General features: G+C 42.1%; 2 protein-coding genes across 5 annotated transcripts in view; one reads left to right on the top strand and one right to left on the bottom strand.

Annotated features, from left to right (window-relative positions):
• The window catches only part of LOC146981802 (tight junction protein 2-like), a 58984-nt gene extending 50958 nt beyond the window's left edge, over positions 1-8026 (top strand). For 2 of the 4 annotated variants that reach the window (XM_085787350.1, XM_085787348.1), the window contains exons 19-23: positions 703-921; positions 3858-3959; positions 5663-6133; positions 6231-6316; positions 7492-7913. In XM_085787350.1, coding sequence (XP_085643476.1) covers positions 703-921; positions 3858-3959; positions 5663-6133; positions 6231-6316; positions 7492-7630 — 1017 coding nt within the window. In that variant the 3' untranslated portion in view covers positions 7631-7913. Of the gene's footprint in view, positions 1-702; positions 922-3857; positions 3960-5662; positions 6134-6230; positions 6317-7491 lie in introns of all 4 variants that reach the window. The other 2 variants (XM_085787351.1, XM_085787349.1) reach the window with 2 other exon arrangements.
• Positions 8027-13326: 5300 nt separating this feature from the next.
• On the bottom strand, positions 13327-19957 carry ppm1f (protein phosphatase, Mg2+/Mn2+ dependent, 1F). Its single transcript, XM_085787352.1, has 8 exons — positions 19841-19957; positions 18135-18365; positions 17167-17297; positions 16641-16843; positions 16335-16523; positions 15507-15650; positions 15229-15322; positions 13327-14246 (listed from the first exon to the last, which is right to left on the bottom strand). The coding sequence occupies exons 2-8, from the start codon at positions 18299-18301 to the stop codon at positions 13900-13902; spliced, it is 1275 nt and encodes a 424-aa protein (XP_085643478.1). The 5' UTR covers positions 18302-18365; positions 19841-19957; the 3' UTR covers positions 13327-13899.
• Between the last annotated feature and the right edge of the window lie 45 nt (positions 19958-20002).

The raw sequence follows: 20002 nt of genomic DNA, 5'->3' as shown, positions 1-20002 counted from the left end.
ATGTCGCTGTAGATTCAACTGTACATTTCAACTGTGTGACACTGGTGTGGTTTCACTCTTCTCTGTTGCTAGGCAGATTAGGCTTCATGCATGTCATTAGAATGGGTCAAGGATGTTACTTCTGATATAACATGATCCAACTACCCAGACTAAAAGACCAGGGAACCTGAGGGCTTGAACCTGGGTTCCTGTTTTATTTTCATTTTTTATATATATACATTCAGCTTCTGTGATTACATGTTAAGTATGTTGACTTCACAGCTTCACTCCAGGAATGTCTATGTATGAGCACATGTATGAGTCCAGTTCATAATGTCCACTCAGCTGACACTGGGTCAGTCTGGTCCAGCTGTCCTGAGGCTGGATCAGTCCTGATTCAGCTGGATACAGATTGTCATAATGTTTGATCCCTGTTTGATCAGTGGCTGTAGTTTACACTAACACCACCTGAGACCGGACTGGTGGATCAGACTGAGCCAGCTTTATGGTGTTCCTTATAAACTGGACTTCATAACTATTGTTGTGGGCTGACTGCCCCTCTGTCTTCCTGCTGCCTGTGTGTGCACAATACTCAGTGTTCTTCTACTTCTTGCTACTAGTTCTCTACAGCTTGGCTTTGTCTCTTCTTCTTTTCTCTCGTTGCTATCCGTCTGTCCATCCTTCCTTCCTGTACACCCAAGATCCATCATGTGTCTCTTCTAGCTGGAGGGAGTAGAGACTGATCTGGACTGCCAAGACGTGGAGCGTCTGTCCTTTCTGTCCGCCATGTCTGCAGACTACCTCAGCATGGACAGCCGGCTGACCTCGGACCTGGACGACACGGCCGACGAGGGTGGGGCTTACACTGACAACGAGCCAGATGTGGAGACAGTTCACATCTCTGCCATCAGTCGTTCATCTGAACCTGTCACAGCTGAGGAGGTCTCACACACACACACACACACACACACACACACACACACACACACACACACATAAAGAGTGAGAGAGCAATTAACACTTTAACTGGTGCCGGACTGGAAACAGTCCGGCACCAGTTAAACTTAAAGTAGAAACCATGTATGCCAGATAAATGAAATGAAATATTAACTAATACAGGTTATTATTATGATATAAAGAAAGAGAGTATATTATTAAAACCAAAAACGTTTTTGTGCTTTAGAACATATTAGACAACAGACACTGAACCATATAAAATTCCTGAAATGAGAAAACTTAAAAAAAAATAAAATAAAAAAAATCAATTGTGAAATTCCCTCTGTATAAAAAGATGTTGAACAGGATAAACAGATCAATATAAAATTAACAGAGCAACTTCTTTTAAAAGAACTGAGAGCAACAACAGACCCATGTTGGATCACTTGTTTCTGTCCCATGTGACAATCAACTGTTCAGTCCCAGCGTAGTACATTCTTGTTGATTTTAAGTTAAAACATAAAAAACAAAACACTGAACTTTCATTAACTACAAGAACAGAATGTGTGTGTGCTGAGGGAAAACATGTGTGCTTGTGTTGAACTGTGGGCACTTTTATTAGAACAGTTGCAAGGAAAAACAATGGATGTGCACCTTCTATGGGTGGGAGAAGTTTTTTTCTGTTTCCTTCATGTTTAATCAAGTTTTTTGCAAGAAGACTTTTGTTTTTGAAGAAGTGGTTGCTTGTGTCCCATGTTTGCCGGCAGCAGCAGCCAGCTCCACAATGCAACAGTAGACAAGACACATAAAGGAAGGTTAATAGAACCTATTTGCTGTCTTTACGTTGTTAGTAACGGTCAGTGGGAATTGTGTGTTACTGACTGATTGAAGAGAGGAAACTTCTAACTTTATCACTCACTGATCTCAGTGCAGTAAGGAGCTAGGACAAAAATCCCCAGTAGTTTCTGAGAAGGCTAATCCTGGCTTACCTGGAAAGTGAGAAAGTCTTAGGATTCAAGGATGCAGGATCATACTGTAGGTGCTTTTGGCCACTAAGCTACGTCTACAAACATCATGTATTGTCCTGGTATCTGAAGATAAATGCCTACTGACTGGAGGCCATCACAGATCCTGGAGCAGCTCCTCTGTTTTCTAAGGGCCAGAGGTTGAACATGCACTAGACCCCTGTAGTTCACCTACAAGGACTATGTTTGGGTGGATGGTGTCCTTTATATTTGTGCTACTGGGCCCATTCTTTCTTATTTGAGCCAGGTGGTTCAGCAAGGCAAGGCAGGTATTTGTATGGTCCATTTTTACAAACATTTCAAACTGTGAGATTTATGTTCTTTCACTTCTCAAGAGCATTTACCACCATCTAATCCCCCATTCTTAATGACAGGCTCAAAGGGATGCTGGTGGATCCCTGCTTCACATAGTGGATTGTAGATTACCAGAGAATACGACCACAGTAGACCACCATGTATCGTTAGCTGACTCAGGCTAATCCAATTGATTTTAAGGAGACGGACAGAAGGAGATTAGTACATGGTGTTTCTCCAGTGTCATCACGGAGGTGTAGCATCTTCCTGCACACACACACAGAGACTGCAGTTTCAGGACCAGGTGGTTTTTACAGCAGCACTGCATTTTGTCAGACGGATGGACAGTTGGTGTGAGCATGACAGCTATAATAAGTTTGTCAGTCGAGCCATCTACAAAACTTATATCACAATCTTATAATCTAATCTGATGCTTTTTCTTCATATTAGCAACATTAAAACTAAATTACACACACAGGCAGGGAAATCTGAATTAAATTAGTATGAACATTAGATTATTTTAATCTGCTACTAATGCACTGTGCCTCACTTTCTGTTCTGTCAATATAAAACATGATCTCATCAGTTTTGTCAATACAGTGACTGAAACTATCTCATGGATACAGATTTGTTTCAATCCTCCTGTTGCTCACATTCTGTAGGTAAGATCAGTTTATATAGTGATGTGACATCAGACTGGGAGAGGAATTGGGCCTGTGTGGTATTTAGCCAGTTTTCACTGGATCTCCAGAAGAAGAAGAAGCAGTCTACTTCAATAGACTAGTGTTGAAATAACAACAAGTACATGTTTGCAAAGAGTGCATATACCAAAGTAATACACACATCTCGCTCTCTGTCTCTCTGACTCTGTGTGTGTGTGTGTGTGTGTGTGTGTGTGTGTGTCTCTCTCTCTGTTTGTCTGTCTCTATCAAAACTAATCTCCATGTCCAATTCTGTCTACAGGAGACTTTATGTTGATAGATGAGGTAACTAAAGGTACATATTACTGGCAGCTTGATTATAACATCACTGTGTGACAGTTCAAGGGTCATATTGTTTTGAAGTAAGTGGTCCACAAAAGTGTGTCCCTTCATAGACCTGAGACGTGGTGAAATTAGCTGGTCAGGTCTATGTAGGATTTTCACTCCCCTTCCTCACTGGCTCAAATGGCTTAGGACAGTGATTCCCAAACTGTGGGCCGTGGCCCCCTGGTGGGCCGTGAAAGTTTTGCAGGTGGGCCAAAATCATTTTCAAAATAGTATGATTTTTGTTGTTTAAAAAAAAAGATATCTTCCATATCGCCCATCGAACCAAACTGTGGATTAGTGAACTGTCCACCCTCAGTGATCATGAAAGTGAACTCATCTTCCCACACTGAAGACATTCTCTGGTTTCTTCAGGATTCAGTCAAGATGCTGCTTGAACTGGCAGATTGGAGCTTCCTGCTGCTTTCAGTTCAGTCCTGAATGTTTTATCTTTATCACTAAGATAAAAAGAATGCTCTAAGAACGCATTATTTGGCCTCTGTATTGTTTATTGTTAAATTTGGGAACCGCTCTCTTAGATTAGACTGAGGTCAGTGCATTTTTAACTGTGTGTGTGTGTTTGTGTGTGTGCGCATAGATCTTGCGTAGGTACAGTCCAGACATCAGGAGTCGAATGAAGAAGATTAGCAGCCGTGAAGTCCTCAACAGATCCAGTCCTGTGTCTTTTCCAGACAACAAGGTGAGACACCAAGCTCTGTTTAGAGACTGTACATAACAAGTGTCTGAAGACACTGGGAATCTCTCTGGGCTTTGGACTGTGTCTGATCCATGGTGTTGAAGAAGCTGGAGAGATGGTTAATATCTGACATTGTCTGGTCTGAATTCTATGTCTGGTAATGGTCCAGATGTTTGAACAAAATGTTTGGAGGACAAAGACACAGGGTCTCATTCATGAAACGTGAGCAGCACGGATTTGTGTGTAAACCCTGAGCAGCGCAAATTTACGTGGATTTCCGCATTCATCAATCTTTTAGTAGTGCTGATTTTTTCGTAGCTACTCACAAAATCTACACCTGCTCCGGACTGTGTGTAGCGCTTGTGTAAATGGAGGAATGCAAATAAATACTGCTTGTTATTGTTGAAAATTACAATTTTAATCCGTATTACTCTCTCTCATGTTCAAAATACGCCGACGCCTTTGAAACACGTAATTTAAACATGACAAACAATTAGAAATATTTGGAGAGAGAGACGTTTTAGGGATCGGACACGCACAAACACGCCAAGGCTCCATTTTATGATGATAATAATCTGATATAAAACCGGAAAAAACGTTTTTTTGTGTTGCTACAGTACACGCTCGGTGGGCGCACACTTCACCCTGCGCAGCAGGCAGTCGGCACCGGTTTGGATGAAGCTGTGACAGACGGCTGGTGCTTCTGTAACAATATAACCTGCCTGTGTTGATACAACCATGCTCCTCTACAGCTGAGACTGTGAAGAGCCTCCTCCTCCCGTCCCTGCTGTAGTTCTGTAGTTGTGTGTTTTAAAAAAAAAAAAAAAAATTTCATGTTTCATATCGAACTATTCTGGCTTTACTTCTTAAACGGTTCTTTAATCAACCAAGGATAGGCCTACTTAATTCACTAAATCTGTTTCTTCCCTCCACGCCTTTGACCTGTCCCAGTCACACCACCACTAACAGAAGAGAATTAAATATTTTTTCTGGACTCCACTTCACCCAAAATGACTTCGATCCGCAATCTTTCTCTTTTTTTCTCTCTCTCCCTCTTTCCTTGATTGCGTCATGGCCGCAGGTGAACAGGTTGCACCTACCTCCTAATATGGTGGCTCAACCCTTTTTTTGCGCTTAATGGGCTATTTGGTCAACCAGTAGTGGACTGGATACAGTTGACCACCCAGTGCAGTTGGTGTGACTCAAACCTCATACACATCAACTATAGCCTTGGAATTTGAGTGTGCTCATGAACGCAACACCCGGTGGATGACTCATTTACTGTATTTTCATTGCTGTTCATCCCGTGTTAAAAAGGCAAACATAGTAGCCTCATTATAAAAGAAACTTGAAAATACTTCAGCGTACTTTCAGCTACAGACTTCATTCAAACTTGAAAACGTTCACAACATTTTCAGCTATTCAGCCGTTATTCAGATGACAGTTTAAAACTTAAGATAACCTTTGAGCCAGAGCCACGGCTGAGACCCGGACTACTCTGATATCTCTTCAGTTACAGTAATCTACCTCTGACCCTCTTGCAACACATTCCAATTTAAGGAAGTCATTAGTTAAGAACCAAACTGTTTTGTGCAACAGAAGAATTTAAACACTGATCTGAAGAGTGAAACTCATGTTGTAGAACGGCCTGTCTCTGTCACTATCAGTCTGAGCACAGCGCTCTGATGGTTTCCCTCCCTGCTCAGGTGAAGCTCTCTCTGAGGGACGAGCCGGTCTTTGTGTCCGCAGCCATCAACCCACAGCACCATCCCCGCCAACAGCATCCTGCTCCACCGAGTTCCAGCCGGAGTTACGACTCTCCGTCCAGCAGCAGCCCAGCCAGCAGCAACAACGACCCCCCACCGCCCATATCCCACTCGGCTGTCTTGCCCAGCCCGTCGCCCCCTCCTCTAATTCACCACTTCAGCTCCTTCAACAAACTGCGGCCGCTCAGAGCATTACAGCCCCCCTCTGCACCCATGGAGACGACGGTTCACCCACTCGTGGTCCCGCCAGGTGTGGTACCCTGCAAGCAGCAGGAGGAGGTGGCCAGTGACGGTCCTGCCGATGACCCGTCCATGAGGTCCTTCTTGGGGAAGATCAAGGCCTTTGAAAAGATGGATCACTTCGCCCGAGCCCACAGGATACTAGAGTTGCAGGAGGCACAGAACGCCAGGGTGGGTACATCCACAGGACTGTTATGTATTCAGACAGGAAAGATGTTTGTTTGAATCCCAGTGATCACAGGGTTTAATCAGTCTCCTGTGTTTCCAGCTGGAAATTGCTCAGAAACATCCAGACATCTACGCTGTTCCTCTGAAAACAGCCAAGCTGGACCACAGTCGCCCTCAGCCTATCGGGTAGGTTCTCTCTAATTCATCTAGACAAAAATAAACCCTGCACATTGTTCTTATCACTTTCAAAATTATTTGATTGTTATTATTGCTATTGTTGGGTGATTGCTGATAATGCAATCCCAACTGTCCCTACTACAGTTGTCCAAGTTCACATCCATGTCATCCCCCTCTCTTTCTACCCTCATTTCCCACCTCTCTCATTCTGTCTATCATAACAAAGGCCTATTAAAGCCAGAAAAAAAACTTTTATAAACTTTATCCATGCTATTGCTTAGTGAGCAACCACTTGTCCCAACCACAATATGTTGCTGTCTGTTGATTGGCTAAAACGACATATACACTTTTATTTGCATATCAAGCAGAGAAGTGAGATCTGATCACAACAAAATTCAGGCGTGAACAGACATACAAAGAGCTGACCACTTGTGACTTGTGATGAAAGCCAAAGACAGTCATACAAATAAATGTAGATATATAAATATGAACAAAAGATTTGTAGTAATTAGGTGAATGTTTGTGACAGATGTGGAAGTGATGGCAAAGTAAGGTAAGGCAATTTTATTTGTGTAGGGCTTTACATAGCATTATAACAACATCCTCTGCCCTTAAACCCTCACATCCACTGAGGAAAAACTCCCAGGTAAAAACTGGAGAAACCTCAGGGTGAGAGACAGAGGAGGGATCCCTCACCCAGGATGGACAGACATGCAATAGATGTTGTATACAGACAAGAAAACAGTTTATAACACAGAATGTGGGAGACATAGAAATGTTAACAAGAGCTGATGGTCTGAGTAAAAAAAAAAACAGTTGTTTAAAATCCTTAATTTTGTATGTAGTCAGCGTGGAAACACTCCGCAATCACCAACCTGACCTCCATCCTCACCCTTCTGCTCACTGCGAACACACCACATGATGACAGTCACCAGAGAGCCTCTGTAGGTGTACTACATTTGAATTGTGCCTAAAATCTAGGTGTGCAATGAAACAGGAGGGGAGAGAGGACATACCGTTGCAGAGCCCATGTGTTGCTCACAAGAGTCTTAGAGACACAGTCATGCAGTCTCTGTTGCTGTTTCTGAATGCGTCAAACTGAAAAAATACAGACTTGTTGAGGCTGATAGAAGAACTGGAGGTAGTAGGACTCAGTGCACCTTGTGTTGTCTGTGTTTTTCCAGCTCCAGCTCCAGCTCCCACCCTGAAGCGAAGAACCCTCTGCCCTCCACAGAGGAATGTCCCTTCTACCAGCCAGAGGAGGAGGCAGTACCAGGATACTACACCACCGCCTCCCAGCAGTACCAGGACACGGAGCTGTAGGTGTCTGCACCGAGCCTCTTGGACAGACATGTACACGTGCTGCACATGCAGTCGACGTATACACTCACCATTCCATCATGCCCTGCACAAGTCAGCTGCTGACTGCACTGACTGCTGCTTCTTTTTCTTTGAGGAGCTGGATCTGAACCGTTCATGTGGATGGGAACACACCTGTCTTCGCTTTCGTTTCTTTGGAATGGTCAAATGATCAGGAACCACTTATTTTCTTGCCTATGCAACTCCTCAGTTATTGCACAGCAACTGAAACCTATAGCCACGAGTCCTGTCCTCAAACCTCAATGTGCTTTATCACACACCTCTTCCCATCTTTTATCAATCCATACATACATACAGTATATACCTGTACACACGCACTCACACACACACATACATACATAATGGTGGTGTTGGAAAGTGCTCACTCCTGTATCTCCCAAAGTTCACCAAGACAGAGATCAAGAGACTGTGAAAGTTACACAACATGATTCACCAGTGTGACCTGTGGGTGGAGACACTCTCACCAAGAAGACACTCGTCTCTAACGGGACTAGAGGTACTACACCAACTAAATGCCTATCAGAGCCTGTGGACAGACCTGGTGTGGACATATGACCTCACCCTTTTGTGGAGAATACGGTGAAAGAAGACTCATCTGACGTCACTTTGTTCCACATCTCTGTAAATTAGACACAACTGATGTGTGTGTGTGTGTGTGTGTGTGTGTGTGTGTGCGTGCGCGTGCGTGAGTGAGAGAGTGAGTGTGTGTCTGTCTGCGTGCGTAAGTATTTATACTCTGTCTTTGCATTCCTTCCTATATGATGATGTCTGTATAAACAGTATATATCTCTATATATTCTCTGTAGTTACACTGGAATTTGTTACAGTTTTTTGAAGTGCCTTTTACTTTCTTAGTCCCATGAAGTTTGGGTTGTCTTTTGTCCGCCCCTCAGCCACCCAGCTGGACTAAAATCTCTGCTGCTGTCAAAGGTAAACCAGGGAACCAGTCACACCAAAACCTTAATGCTGTCCCCACATGCTCTACTCTACTACAACACGTCACACACCCCTCTGCCAGTCTAGTCTCCCAAGTGTGAAGAGCCAGTCCAGTCCAGAATAATGTCTATGAATACTCTCAAATGTTAAACTGAGTTTATACAGTTTACCGCGCAGGCCCTGTCACTCCAGCATGAAACCACATGTGTGGTAGTGGAGTTAATTAGCTCAGTGGATACAGTTGTACAAATGTGTCCTCAGTCCTGTTAGCGACCATGCCAACTAGCTTGCTAAACTGAACAAGCGAGTAAACTAGCTGGTTAGAAAGTTAGTGCGTAGAGCATTTGTGTCCGACTTCCATGTTTCTGGCTATGGACAGCAGGATTGTTTTCACCATAATAGTAGTTAAGCAATAAAATGACAGCTCAGCTCGGATTCCCTTTTCAAAGTAGCTACTCCACAACCCCGAGTGGACCAACAACAGCAGCCTATAGATACAGCAGCAGCTCCTACACTGCAAAAACTCAAAATCTATCCAAGAATATTTGTCTTATTTCCTGTCAAAATGTCTAATTTCTAGTCAAAACTACTCTCTTTCCACTTTTAATAAGACTCCTATACTAAAAATTAACTTGTTTTTAGATCATTTTCACTTGTTTCAACAAATTTTTACTTAAAACAAGAAGAAAAATCTGCCAGTGAAAGCATGTTTTTTTTGTGCTTGTAATAAGAAAGAAAAACTTGCTCCACTATTAGATTTTTCTCCTTATTTCAAGTGAAAGTATGCTTGAAAGAAGTAAAAAAAAAAAAAAGTGCCTAAAAACAAGCTACTTTTTATGTGACGAGTCTTATTTTAAGTAGAATTAGATTTGTTTTGACTAGAAATAAGACTGGTAATCACCAACTTCTGCTTTTATCCTCCCATCCCACCTCACACACACCAGAGTGCAGTGGGCCAGAGTTGACTCATCTCTACATCATCAGTGATGATCATCAACATCAACAGTGTGGTGTGTGGTTCATGACAGCAGCACTCACTAGCAGACATGATGAGTAGTTCCAGTGATATTCACATGTCTGTGTAAATCAATAAATGCATCTTTGTATGACCAAGCAGAGAAACTCTTGAGCTGCTGATTTCTTCCATCTGCAGCTGAACCTGGAGCAGCTCTGCAGACAGTTGAAGGGCTGTAGGTGATATAGATGTTCCAACCTCAGAAACGACTTGTGTTCAGCTTTATAACACAACATTCAGGTGAAAACCATCCTTTCCAGTTCATTGACAGTCTATGGATGACAGGGTAGCAGCAGTGTCATTCCTCTTGTCTTAGCTGAATGAAGACACCTGTGTTGGTGGGCGGGGCCTGTATCAGTCAGAATTATGCACAGTGAGCTGATGGTCGCCCAGTGCCTCAAGCCATTGATTAGTTTATCATTGCATCTTCATGTGCAGCATAGATTACTGACAGTTGTCTGAATGGCACCACACCTAAATGGCAAGACAAGCTGATTTTATTTGTACAGCCCATTTTTACAATCAGCTTGTCTCAAAGGTCTTTACACAGCATCATAACAACATCCTCTGTCCTTAGACCCTCACATTCACTGAGGAAAAACTCCCAAGAAAAAACAGGAGAAAGCTCAGGGTGAGAGACAGAGGACGGACGGACAGACATGACCTAAATTCTGACAAACCCGTTTCCATCCAGTTCTTCTGCCTTCGTTACACATTTTATTGTCCCTCACTGAGTGCATTAATCTCCCTCTCTCTACCTTGAAATGAGACCATGTATCTATTGTGTATTCATTTAATCCAGGTATAAAAGCTGTGATGACTTCAAAATGCACAGTCCTGTACTCCTTGGCCCTGTTTGACTGTCTGATGTTAGATATAGGGGCAGAGGTGGGCAACTAGTGTCACTGCAGCTGAGGGCTGAGGCCGGTGGTCACATCATGTGGACTCATTGTATTATTGTCTCAGTCGGTGGACATTAGAGTGAACATGCTTTGTGTTCCTCTGCTGCTTCTTTTTGTTGGAGAGAGCTGAGAGCCCCCATGTTTTTTTGGGGGGGTGCACAGAGATGCCATTATAATTATATGTTGAACCCCAAAATCATCCATGTGTGTCAGTGTGATTTCTACTGGAAACCAATTTTTCAGTTATTGTTTCTAGATAAGATAAGATGTAATCATATTATAAAGGAAAATGACATTAAGTTATATTAAGTCTGCATGCTGGCTTGTGCCCTTAGCATATGCATTGTAACATGTGAGTTTATGGGAACTGGCTCACCTTTTGGAGCCAGTCCAGAGGGTTTTAGTACTTCAGTGATGGCTTCACTTTTCATCCTTGCAGGTTGCCACTTGGTTAGGACACGCTGCTGCTCCACTAACTGGTGTGACTGGCCCTCTCTCAGGTTTGCTCTGGTCTCAGTGGTCTCTGGTGTGATGGGCTCCAGAAACCACCTGCCTGTCAGTCTGCTGAGTCAGAGAGCTGAAGACTGACTCTCTGAGTTTCTTTCTGCAGGTGTCCATTCAGCCATTCAGCCGGCTGTCACTGCCTATAACACAGTTGTATTTAGTTTTTTTAATTATTATTTTTAGTTTAAATATATATATATATATATATATATATATATATATATATAAATATGTATATATATATATATATATATATATATATATATATATATACATATGTATATATATATGTGTGTGTGTGTGTGTGTATATATACACACATATATATATTTATTCTTCTGTGCCATACAGTTAAACATAAATCAACCATCACAGATCCGTTACAGTTCACTTTTATTTGTACAGAACCAAATCACGACATAATTACCTCAAGGCACTTTACAGAGTCAGCCCAGGACCAACCAAGAAATCCACCATGAGCATTTGAGCATTTACAAGGATGAGCGTATGAGAATTATCAACTGTCATTCAGATGTGAAAATCTCTCATGTGACTGGACAGAGTTACTGTCTCAACCTGAAGGTCAAAGGTTAAACGGCTGATGAGCGGGTCATCTCCATTACTTGTGGTCATAGTCATAGCAATAAATTTTACTCTTTACTTCCACATGAATTACCAAGTATTAATAGTTTCAGTGGGAACAGGTGTGATGTACAACACTGTGCTGAGACAGAGGAGTGTCTGAACTGTGTCTGCTATGTAATAACCCTACAACACCAAATAAAATAAAGTCTTAACCACATCTTCATTTATTGTGATTATTGACAATGTGAATGGCCAAAACTTGTTTTCTGAGGTCACTGTGACCTTGACCTCTGACCACAAATATCTAATCTGTTTCTTCTCAAATTTTTCTCTTTTTTTCCAAAGATGAAGTGACCATGGATGGTGGTCACTTCATCTTTGGAAAAAAAGAGACAAATTTGAGATCTTTGAGATCCAGGTGAAGGAGTTTGGGAGAGAAATTGTGTCCACAGGCAGGGGTGTTTTTGTTTTTTCTTTAACTTAAAGACCCTAGCAATCAGAGAAAAGTCTCTTAAAATGCTCCGTATCATTCCTGTGGCAAGCTGTCACTCGCTGAACATTTATTTTGTTTGTCTGTGATCAGCATTATTTTTATATTATCTACACAATTTATTATATACAGTATGTAAGGGATAATGTATAGTTCGGAGGTTGTTATGGAGAAATAACCCCGACAGGTTGCATGAAACCCTGGCACGAAGAATATACTGTATATGTTATGTATTGAATTCTTCAACCATAAAAAGTTTGTTTAATGAATCTGATTTTCTTGTCTAACACATCAACTGCTGTTTTCTGGTAGCCGTTTTGTGTTTTCCGAGATTGCTAAAACTGATCAGAATTTCACTCCCCCGCCTGATTGATGCCATTCTTGAAATCCAGTTCTCTCATGCTCTCATTTTTAATTCAACTGTTTCTCCAAATACTGTTGGTCTTCCCTTCCCATTCTTGTTGCCTTCAGTGCATTCCTTCAAATCTCATTATTCAGTAAACTAGACTTTGCTGTAAACATGTGGAATAGGCATTTATATATGATAAGCATTCTTTAAAACAGTAACACAGAATGTACATCTTTAATGCATTACAGCTGTTTATTCAAATATTCATATTATCAATAAGACATGATTAAGAACCATACAAACCATAAAAAGAGTAGAAGATTTTAAAACACACAGTTGTGAGAAATACTGTTAGTTTGTGATCCAGTAGATCAGCACTATGTTGCACATTAATTGACCCTCCATCAGAGGGTTGCCAAGATGCAATTAGCTAGACCACAACAATGCTCCGAAAAAACTAAAATGATGACTATACTGCTGCCTTGTGATCCTTTTGTCAGGTTGCTTCTGGTTTAACACATGTTTTTCAGAGATCCTAAACACTTTATCTTACAATTATGGTCCTGACCCAGGGTCAGTTCCAGGGTTTACCAGTTTAATCCAGATCATTTCCTGCAAAGTGCACAGTGTAGAATACATTAAATGACCTTACTGCTTGGCAGACAGTGTGAGGGTGACCGAAGTTACATTTACAAACAAACTTTCATAGAAAAGTGCAACTAGCCCATGCAGCTCAGCTAAGAGCTATAGAAGGATTTCACTGGCTTAACAGTTAAAGTTTCCTAGGCCAAACAGTGATGATCAGTGGATGCGACTCCAGTCCCACTGCAGAACTGCACTTGGTGAGAGTTCCTTGACTTAAAAGACACAGTATGAAACAAATTGTTCATTAATATGTATTATGCTTAGAGAACATGTGGGTAAGAGGTTTTTTGGCAACAAATAAAAACACTGAACTCAACAAAGGTAACAGACTTAATAACAGTATGAAGTTCAAGAGGAGACAAGCTTCTTTTTCTGGCACAGACAATATGGAATCATTCAAATCATTGTGGCATTTACATATTTTTCATGTCATACTTTCTCTAATGTTTCCTAATCAGTCAAAATGCAAAATATGCAACAAATATTATGTAAATTATATTTCTTTTAAAACATATATAAATATGAATGGAGGGGAGCACTGGAGGGGTGTTTCAGCAGGGGAAACCATGCTAGAAAGAACTCCTACTCACCCTAACAGTGATATCGTATGATGACACTCTGCTGTGTTTTGTTAGGCTCAAATGAACTTCTTTAGTTTGTAAAGATGTCAGCACCTGGAGGCAGAAAGAGGCTAATACTGTATATACTGAGTGGCATTTGCTTGGTGAAGTGGGGAACAGCAGACCTCCTCCTTCACTGCTGTGGAGCATTCTGGGATGTGGACTCCTAAGAAGCTTGTGCAGTTCCCGAAGTAAAGTCCCGAGAGAGCAGCTGCTCCAGCGGACGCAGGAACACCAGCATCACTGTTATGTTATCACTAGAACCGGCTGCCTTAGCATGACTCACCAGGTGCTGAGCCACTCTCAGCCCAGGCTTCTCCTCAAACTGTGGAGCGCCTTCTTCAGGCTCACCAGTTTGCTGGAGAGCATCCAAGACCAGATCTGGGACCATGGAAGGCTTGACCGCATCGAAGAAGCCGTCACATGCCAATAAAACATAGTCTTCATCTCCACACAGCTGGATTGTTGAGCTGTCTGCATCTCCAGACACATACGGCTTCTGATCAAAGTCGCCTGGAGAAATGAGGTGTGGTTAGCAGCTGCAGCTGATACACCAGATCAGATTGGTTAAATCTAGGTCTAAATTAATACACCAGGTAAAATGTTGCTCATGACTGAAGTATTGGTCAGCAAGGCACAAGAATAACACATACACATGTACAGCGTGTCACATCAATACCCGTCCGGGTTGCTCACTGCGCTATTTATCAGTTCCTACTCATACTACTGCATATCACAACATCCCCCCAGTATCCCCACTTATATTAATAATTAACATGAAGGAATTAACACATTATTCTACATTACATTCAGTATTTTCAGTACTGGAATTTCAATGATATATGTTGAATACCTTGAGAGCATCTCAAGGCCCACTTGAAAATTTCAAAAATGTTGCCAGCTCACATCTGACCAAAAGGCAAAACAATGCCCTCACAGAGCACTTTTTCTTTAAATGGTAATGATCAATCATTCAGGGTTGAAAGGGTGGCTTGACTCTTATTTTTTATTTCACTCTAATTCTACCTGTTGCCACCCATTTTGATAATCCAGATTTTTGTCATGGCCTTTTAATGCTCAAACTGAAATAGCACACAAGAGTACAAAGTGGTCTGATGACCATAACATAAACATTGGCAAACACAATTGGCTCATCAAAGTGATAAGTGCTGGTTTGTGTAGAATGTGTATGGAAGAAAATATTAATTGATCCCTAATACATCTGGGTTTTCCCTGTCTCCTGTTAAGTCAGTTGTATGTCTGCATGAAAACTGCATGTGTGACCCAGTAGGACCCCTAAATGTAAACACGTGTGACCCCCCGTCCTGCCACAGCTGTGTATTCACTCTGCATCAGTCTCTTGTCATGCACCTGCTCTGTGACACTGGGTTCAACGTTCACCGGATTACTAATAAACTCTGGAACTATGGACTTTAGTGAATGTTCTACAACATGTAGAGACCATGTTAGTCATGATGGTTTGTTAGAGACTTACCAATAGCTCTCGACACAGCATAAGTGCCATTAACACGCCAGCAACCCATGAATGTGATGCAGCCACCAAGATCTTCAATTCTTTGTTTCTCATCCTGGAGGACAAAAGAGACAAAAGGGACAGAGCTGAACAGCTGGTCACCTTCCTACCACTGACAACACTGACTGCAATGTTCATCACATTTTTATTCCATATGCAACAGACATGTTGGGCTGCAACACATACTGATTCCACAGAAAGTATGTCAGTGTATGTGTGTGTGTGGGTGGCATCCTTACTTCTCTCTCTGGTTTGTGGGGGTCCATGAGAGTTACGTCCTGTCCTTTAGTGACCAGCATTGCTTGAGAGTCTCCGAGCCAGGCTATGGTCAGCTCTTGACCCTGGATGAGCACGGCCACACCTGTAGAACCACTCCGCAGACGCTGCAACAACACAACACACACTCTGCTTACATGTCTTTAAGTCAAAGGAGAAATTACAAAGTGAAAACTGCAAATGCTGAAGAAAGACACAAGAATAATCTGTTAGACTAAATTAGGCAGACAGATTAATAGAAATAGAATAGAAATTCACTTGTAATTTTGTTTTAAAATTCAAGTTGAAAATTAATTAACTGGTAAATAGCTCTCTTATAGCTTTTATTTGTATGTATTTAGAGTTCTAATGTCTGTATTAAATGTAACTTTTATTGACTGAATACAAAGTGGTTTCCATACAACACCTTGTGTCTGTTTCTTTAAGGGTTGCCACTAATGATTAATTTTCTGGTGAATTATCAGTTGCCTATTAGTTGATTAATTCAGATTCAGACCATAACATTTTCTCAAATATTTATAAATTCAGCAGCAGACAACTGTCATGACGGCATGAGACGATTTTTCAGCAACAAGGACAAAACTTTTTTTTTTTTAAAAGCTCTGCTTACTAATGAACAAATCGCATGAAGTAATCCTTCACATGTGACTAATTTCATGCTTCTGCCTGTTAGCCCAGACCAGCAGTTTGTGAAGAACAGGCTATACAAATACACTTGTCTTGTCTTGTAATCATTCCAGTGTGTGTAATTGATGTTGTGTGCTGAACCCAGAGCTGCTGTAGTAGCTTACCTCTCTCTTGGCTTTTCTTCTGAACATGTCGTCTGTCTGTTTGAAGGCAGCTTTAAAGGCCGCGGCTGCGTCGCTCTGAAGTGTTTCCTGTTGGCTCAGAGCAACATGGAGGTGAGTGGCAGTGTAGTTGGCAGCGTCCACTCCTCCATGTCCATCAAACACAGCAAAATAGGCACGCTGGACTCCGTCCTGGACCATTGTAGAAGAGAGAGAGAGAAAGATCAGATATACTGAATTCATTATCATGAAATCTTGGAAACAGAAGCAACACAAGGAAATCAGTGACGACCAATGAAAGCCTTGTACCTGGATTCCAAACAGCTGATTAAACTCAGCCAGGGCCATGTGTCTGTCCTCCATCTTTCTCCTTGTGTTCTTGATGGCATGAACAAAGCACTGGTGTAACTGGGAGGGGCAGGGGGGGCGCTTGGGGAGGCTCTGATGCCATGCCAATCCTACATCTATGAGCTTATTGAGGAAGAGTCGTTGGACTGTTTCTGACTTAAGTACTGATGGAAAAAAAAACAGAAATACACAAGGAATAAATGACAGTCACTTGGTACTTTCTCGTTTATCCAATTCATGAATTGGGGAGCAATATTCAATTTGTTAGTTGCACAGTTGTGCCATAGTATCATGATGACGGTGATCCACAATCATCAGAATGATTGTCCATCAAGCCTTTCTAAATGTCAATATCATAGAGAAGTATTTGAATATAGTAAGACTACTAGCCTACGTAGAAGTACTCTCCATATGCACCAGCTGCAACTGCCTCTCAGTAAAACCCTACAATACAAATGCCCACATGTCACAGACGTAAAACACTCACAGGTAACTCTCTGTTCTTCATCCTGGGCAACCTCAGTCTCTTCAGGGCACTGGAAAGGTGAAAGGTCATTCTGCAGCAGCTGGGACAAGGCAGCGTGGCACAGGGCGGCACTGAGGCCTGCAGGAGCGGCCCTGAACCAACACACAAGCAACAACACCATCTCACCACACAGCTGTACATGCAGAGTTTACAGAGAAACAAGACTCTTCAAACACAAATATGACTGAAAGCAGCTGCACATTTACACTGAAGCTGCTTACTTCACATGTAACTTAGATCAACTTGTCATTTCCTTCATAGCAGGACATGTTGGTGCAGGGAAGACTGGGCCCACAGAAACAGGAAGTGGACACAACAATGGAGAGAGAGAGTCTTTCCTTCAGATGAACAATGTGAGCAAGAAGAGATAGTTAACTTTAGCTGAGCTTGAATGTTCATTCATAGAGACTAATTATAACACACACATATGTAATTGTATACACACAGACACACACATTGCACCCTGGAATCTGCTGGAGTCACTCTCTCAGTTTGGAGGTTAATGAACACTATTATGTTCCATTCATAAATCATTTTGATGGAACTCATAATGAAGTGGTAGTCAATTATTAACACAGCTATCTGAATACATAGCAGAGACATCAGCATATTAAAGAAGATACCTACTAATACAGCTTGCTGCAGAGAAGACTCTGACGCTTAATTACATTCATTTCATTCTTTGACTGTAAGAGTTGATAATTAAATGAAGACTAATGAAGTTCTATGATCCATAATGAGAAAGGCAGGATGAGCTTTTGATGGAATGTAACAAACATTTAATTGTATCTTATGATATTGCAGGCCAGATGGAAGCACTGTTTGTCTTGTTGTTTGTTGCGTTGAATGTTGTGTTGCTATAACTCTTCTCTCTCCTACAGGCCTGTAATACATGGACTAGTCTGCGTCCCTCTCCGTGCCGGTCTCACCTGGCAGCCAGCAGCCTCAGGCCCAGCTCCAGGCTCTCTCCTTGGAGCTCCCCCTCGGTGACTCTGCAGCTCAGGGGGCTGACAGGCAACGGGCTGCCTTCCTCCAGAGCAGCTGGGAACTCCTCCACAAATCTACCCAAGAAACTCCTGGCCTCCTCCTCCTCCATCCCGCTAGCTGTGGCTGCAGTTTGCTCTTAGGCGAGGTCAGGGCCCAAAGGTCACAGGTGGAGACTGAAGAGGGCAGAGAATTTGAATTACCAGTGGTAAGAAATCAAATCAACATTATAAGATTATCATTGTATATAGCCTATACCTGGCCTTCGCTGTACACCAAACCCTGGAACACTGAGCATTCAATGTCAAGCATTTCTCGGATCCAGCCAAAAGGTTTACCAAGCAGAGAGAACTGAAAACTAGTGACGTCATGAGATATTCAGGTTTTGAGGTTTGTGTGGAATGTGGCTGGATCATTTCATACATCCTGTATTTGATATGTGAGGCCTTACTTCTTGTCTGTATCACATGACTGTGTGCATAGGACCTTCATGACAAGAGATTAAGTTTATAGCTGGATTATAATAGTGATGGACACTGCTGATTGTATTGTCAATGGATTAGCCAAGGTATGGACAAGACTGATACCTGATGAGCATAGTTGTGTAACATTAATAAATGCTTTATTTAACTATACTTAAGGATGTGTTGATTGTTTAAAATAAAATAAAAAAATATCTACAAAATCATGGTTTCCCTTGTACTGATACTTCCTAAAACACTAATGTTTGCATTGGTGTATTTCACATTCTGGCCAGTAGATGTTGCTCTGTCATCATGAACCCAGCCTTTCCTCAGCCTCTGTGCAGGAACAGTTGAGTCTCGTGCAGCTTAACTCCCTAAACTGAGAGTCTATCATCACACTGTCTGCTCGGACTAGGATTCAACATGATGTTGGTTGTGTTAAATCATATTTAGTTGAGCTGTTCTTGTCAAACCTACGGAGTTCCGACATGACCGGTAGCTATAGGGTTGTGTCTTAGCAGCAGGCTAGCTGAAAGCTTCTTCCACCGCATGATGCAGTAACAGACTTTATGTGTCAGGTTTTAACCTGAAAGTCAAAACAGTGAGTCGGTGTGTTTCTTGTCAGTCTGACTGGGCCCAACTTTACCAGACATGAAGCAACACAACTCAGCATCCGGCCGAACAGTGTGTGTGTGTGTGTGTGTGTGTGTGTGTGTGTGTGTGGCTGCTGGGAGGTGTCCCGTCTTCATTAAACAAAGATAATGTGCGATACACACACAAATTTGATGGATTAACATGTAGGCTACAGACCGGTACACACACTGATTTGGCACATTCTGGTGCGGGTCTAAGGTTCCCGCAGTCCACATTACTCAGCTTCAGAGTTTTACTATGTTTTACTATGTTTTGTACTTTGTTTTCGCAGATACAGTTATTTCATGCACACATCGTAAACGGTCTGCTTCTTGTTTCCACTGCAGCTGAAACCTTAATTACACCCAGTCAGTCGAGAAAACCCACTCATTCCTGTCTGGATGTGTTGAATCTTGACAAGCCCCAGGGCGGTTCATAGAGCCGTGTAGGTTAGCACAGTCCGGGCTACACGACGTAGCCTACACACAACTGAAAATACGACGAGACAAAAAGTACAAAATAATTAAATAATGAACACACACACGCACACAAACCTGCGCTGGTTGGCCGGATGGTAAAGAGGCTGCCCGGTAATAAATAAACAATGTAGACTAGTAATAATGTTGAGCGAGCTGCAGTGCGCTACACCCTATTGGACCTTTTTCCTGTACGTCATCATACTTCCGCCCTCTTTCCGCTGTGGCTTTAAAGGGCTG

Source organism: Trachurus japonicus, chromosome 9, assembly GCF_045865225.1.
Source record: "Trachurus japonicus isolate A0001 chromosome 9, Traja_1.0".
Classification (NCBI taxonomy): Eukaryota; Metazoa; Chordata; class Actinopteri; order Carangiformes; family Carangidae; genus Trachurus; species Trachurus japonicus.
Note: the sequence above shows the minus strand (reverse complement) of the source record. Positions and strands in the feature narration are given on the sequence as shown.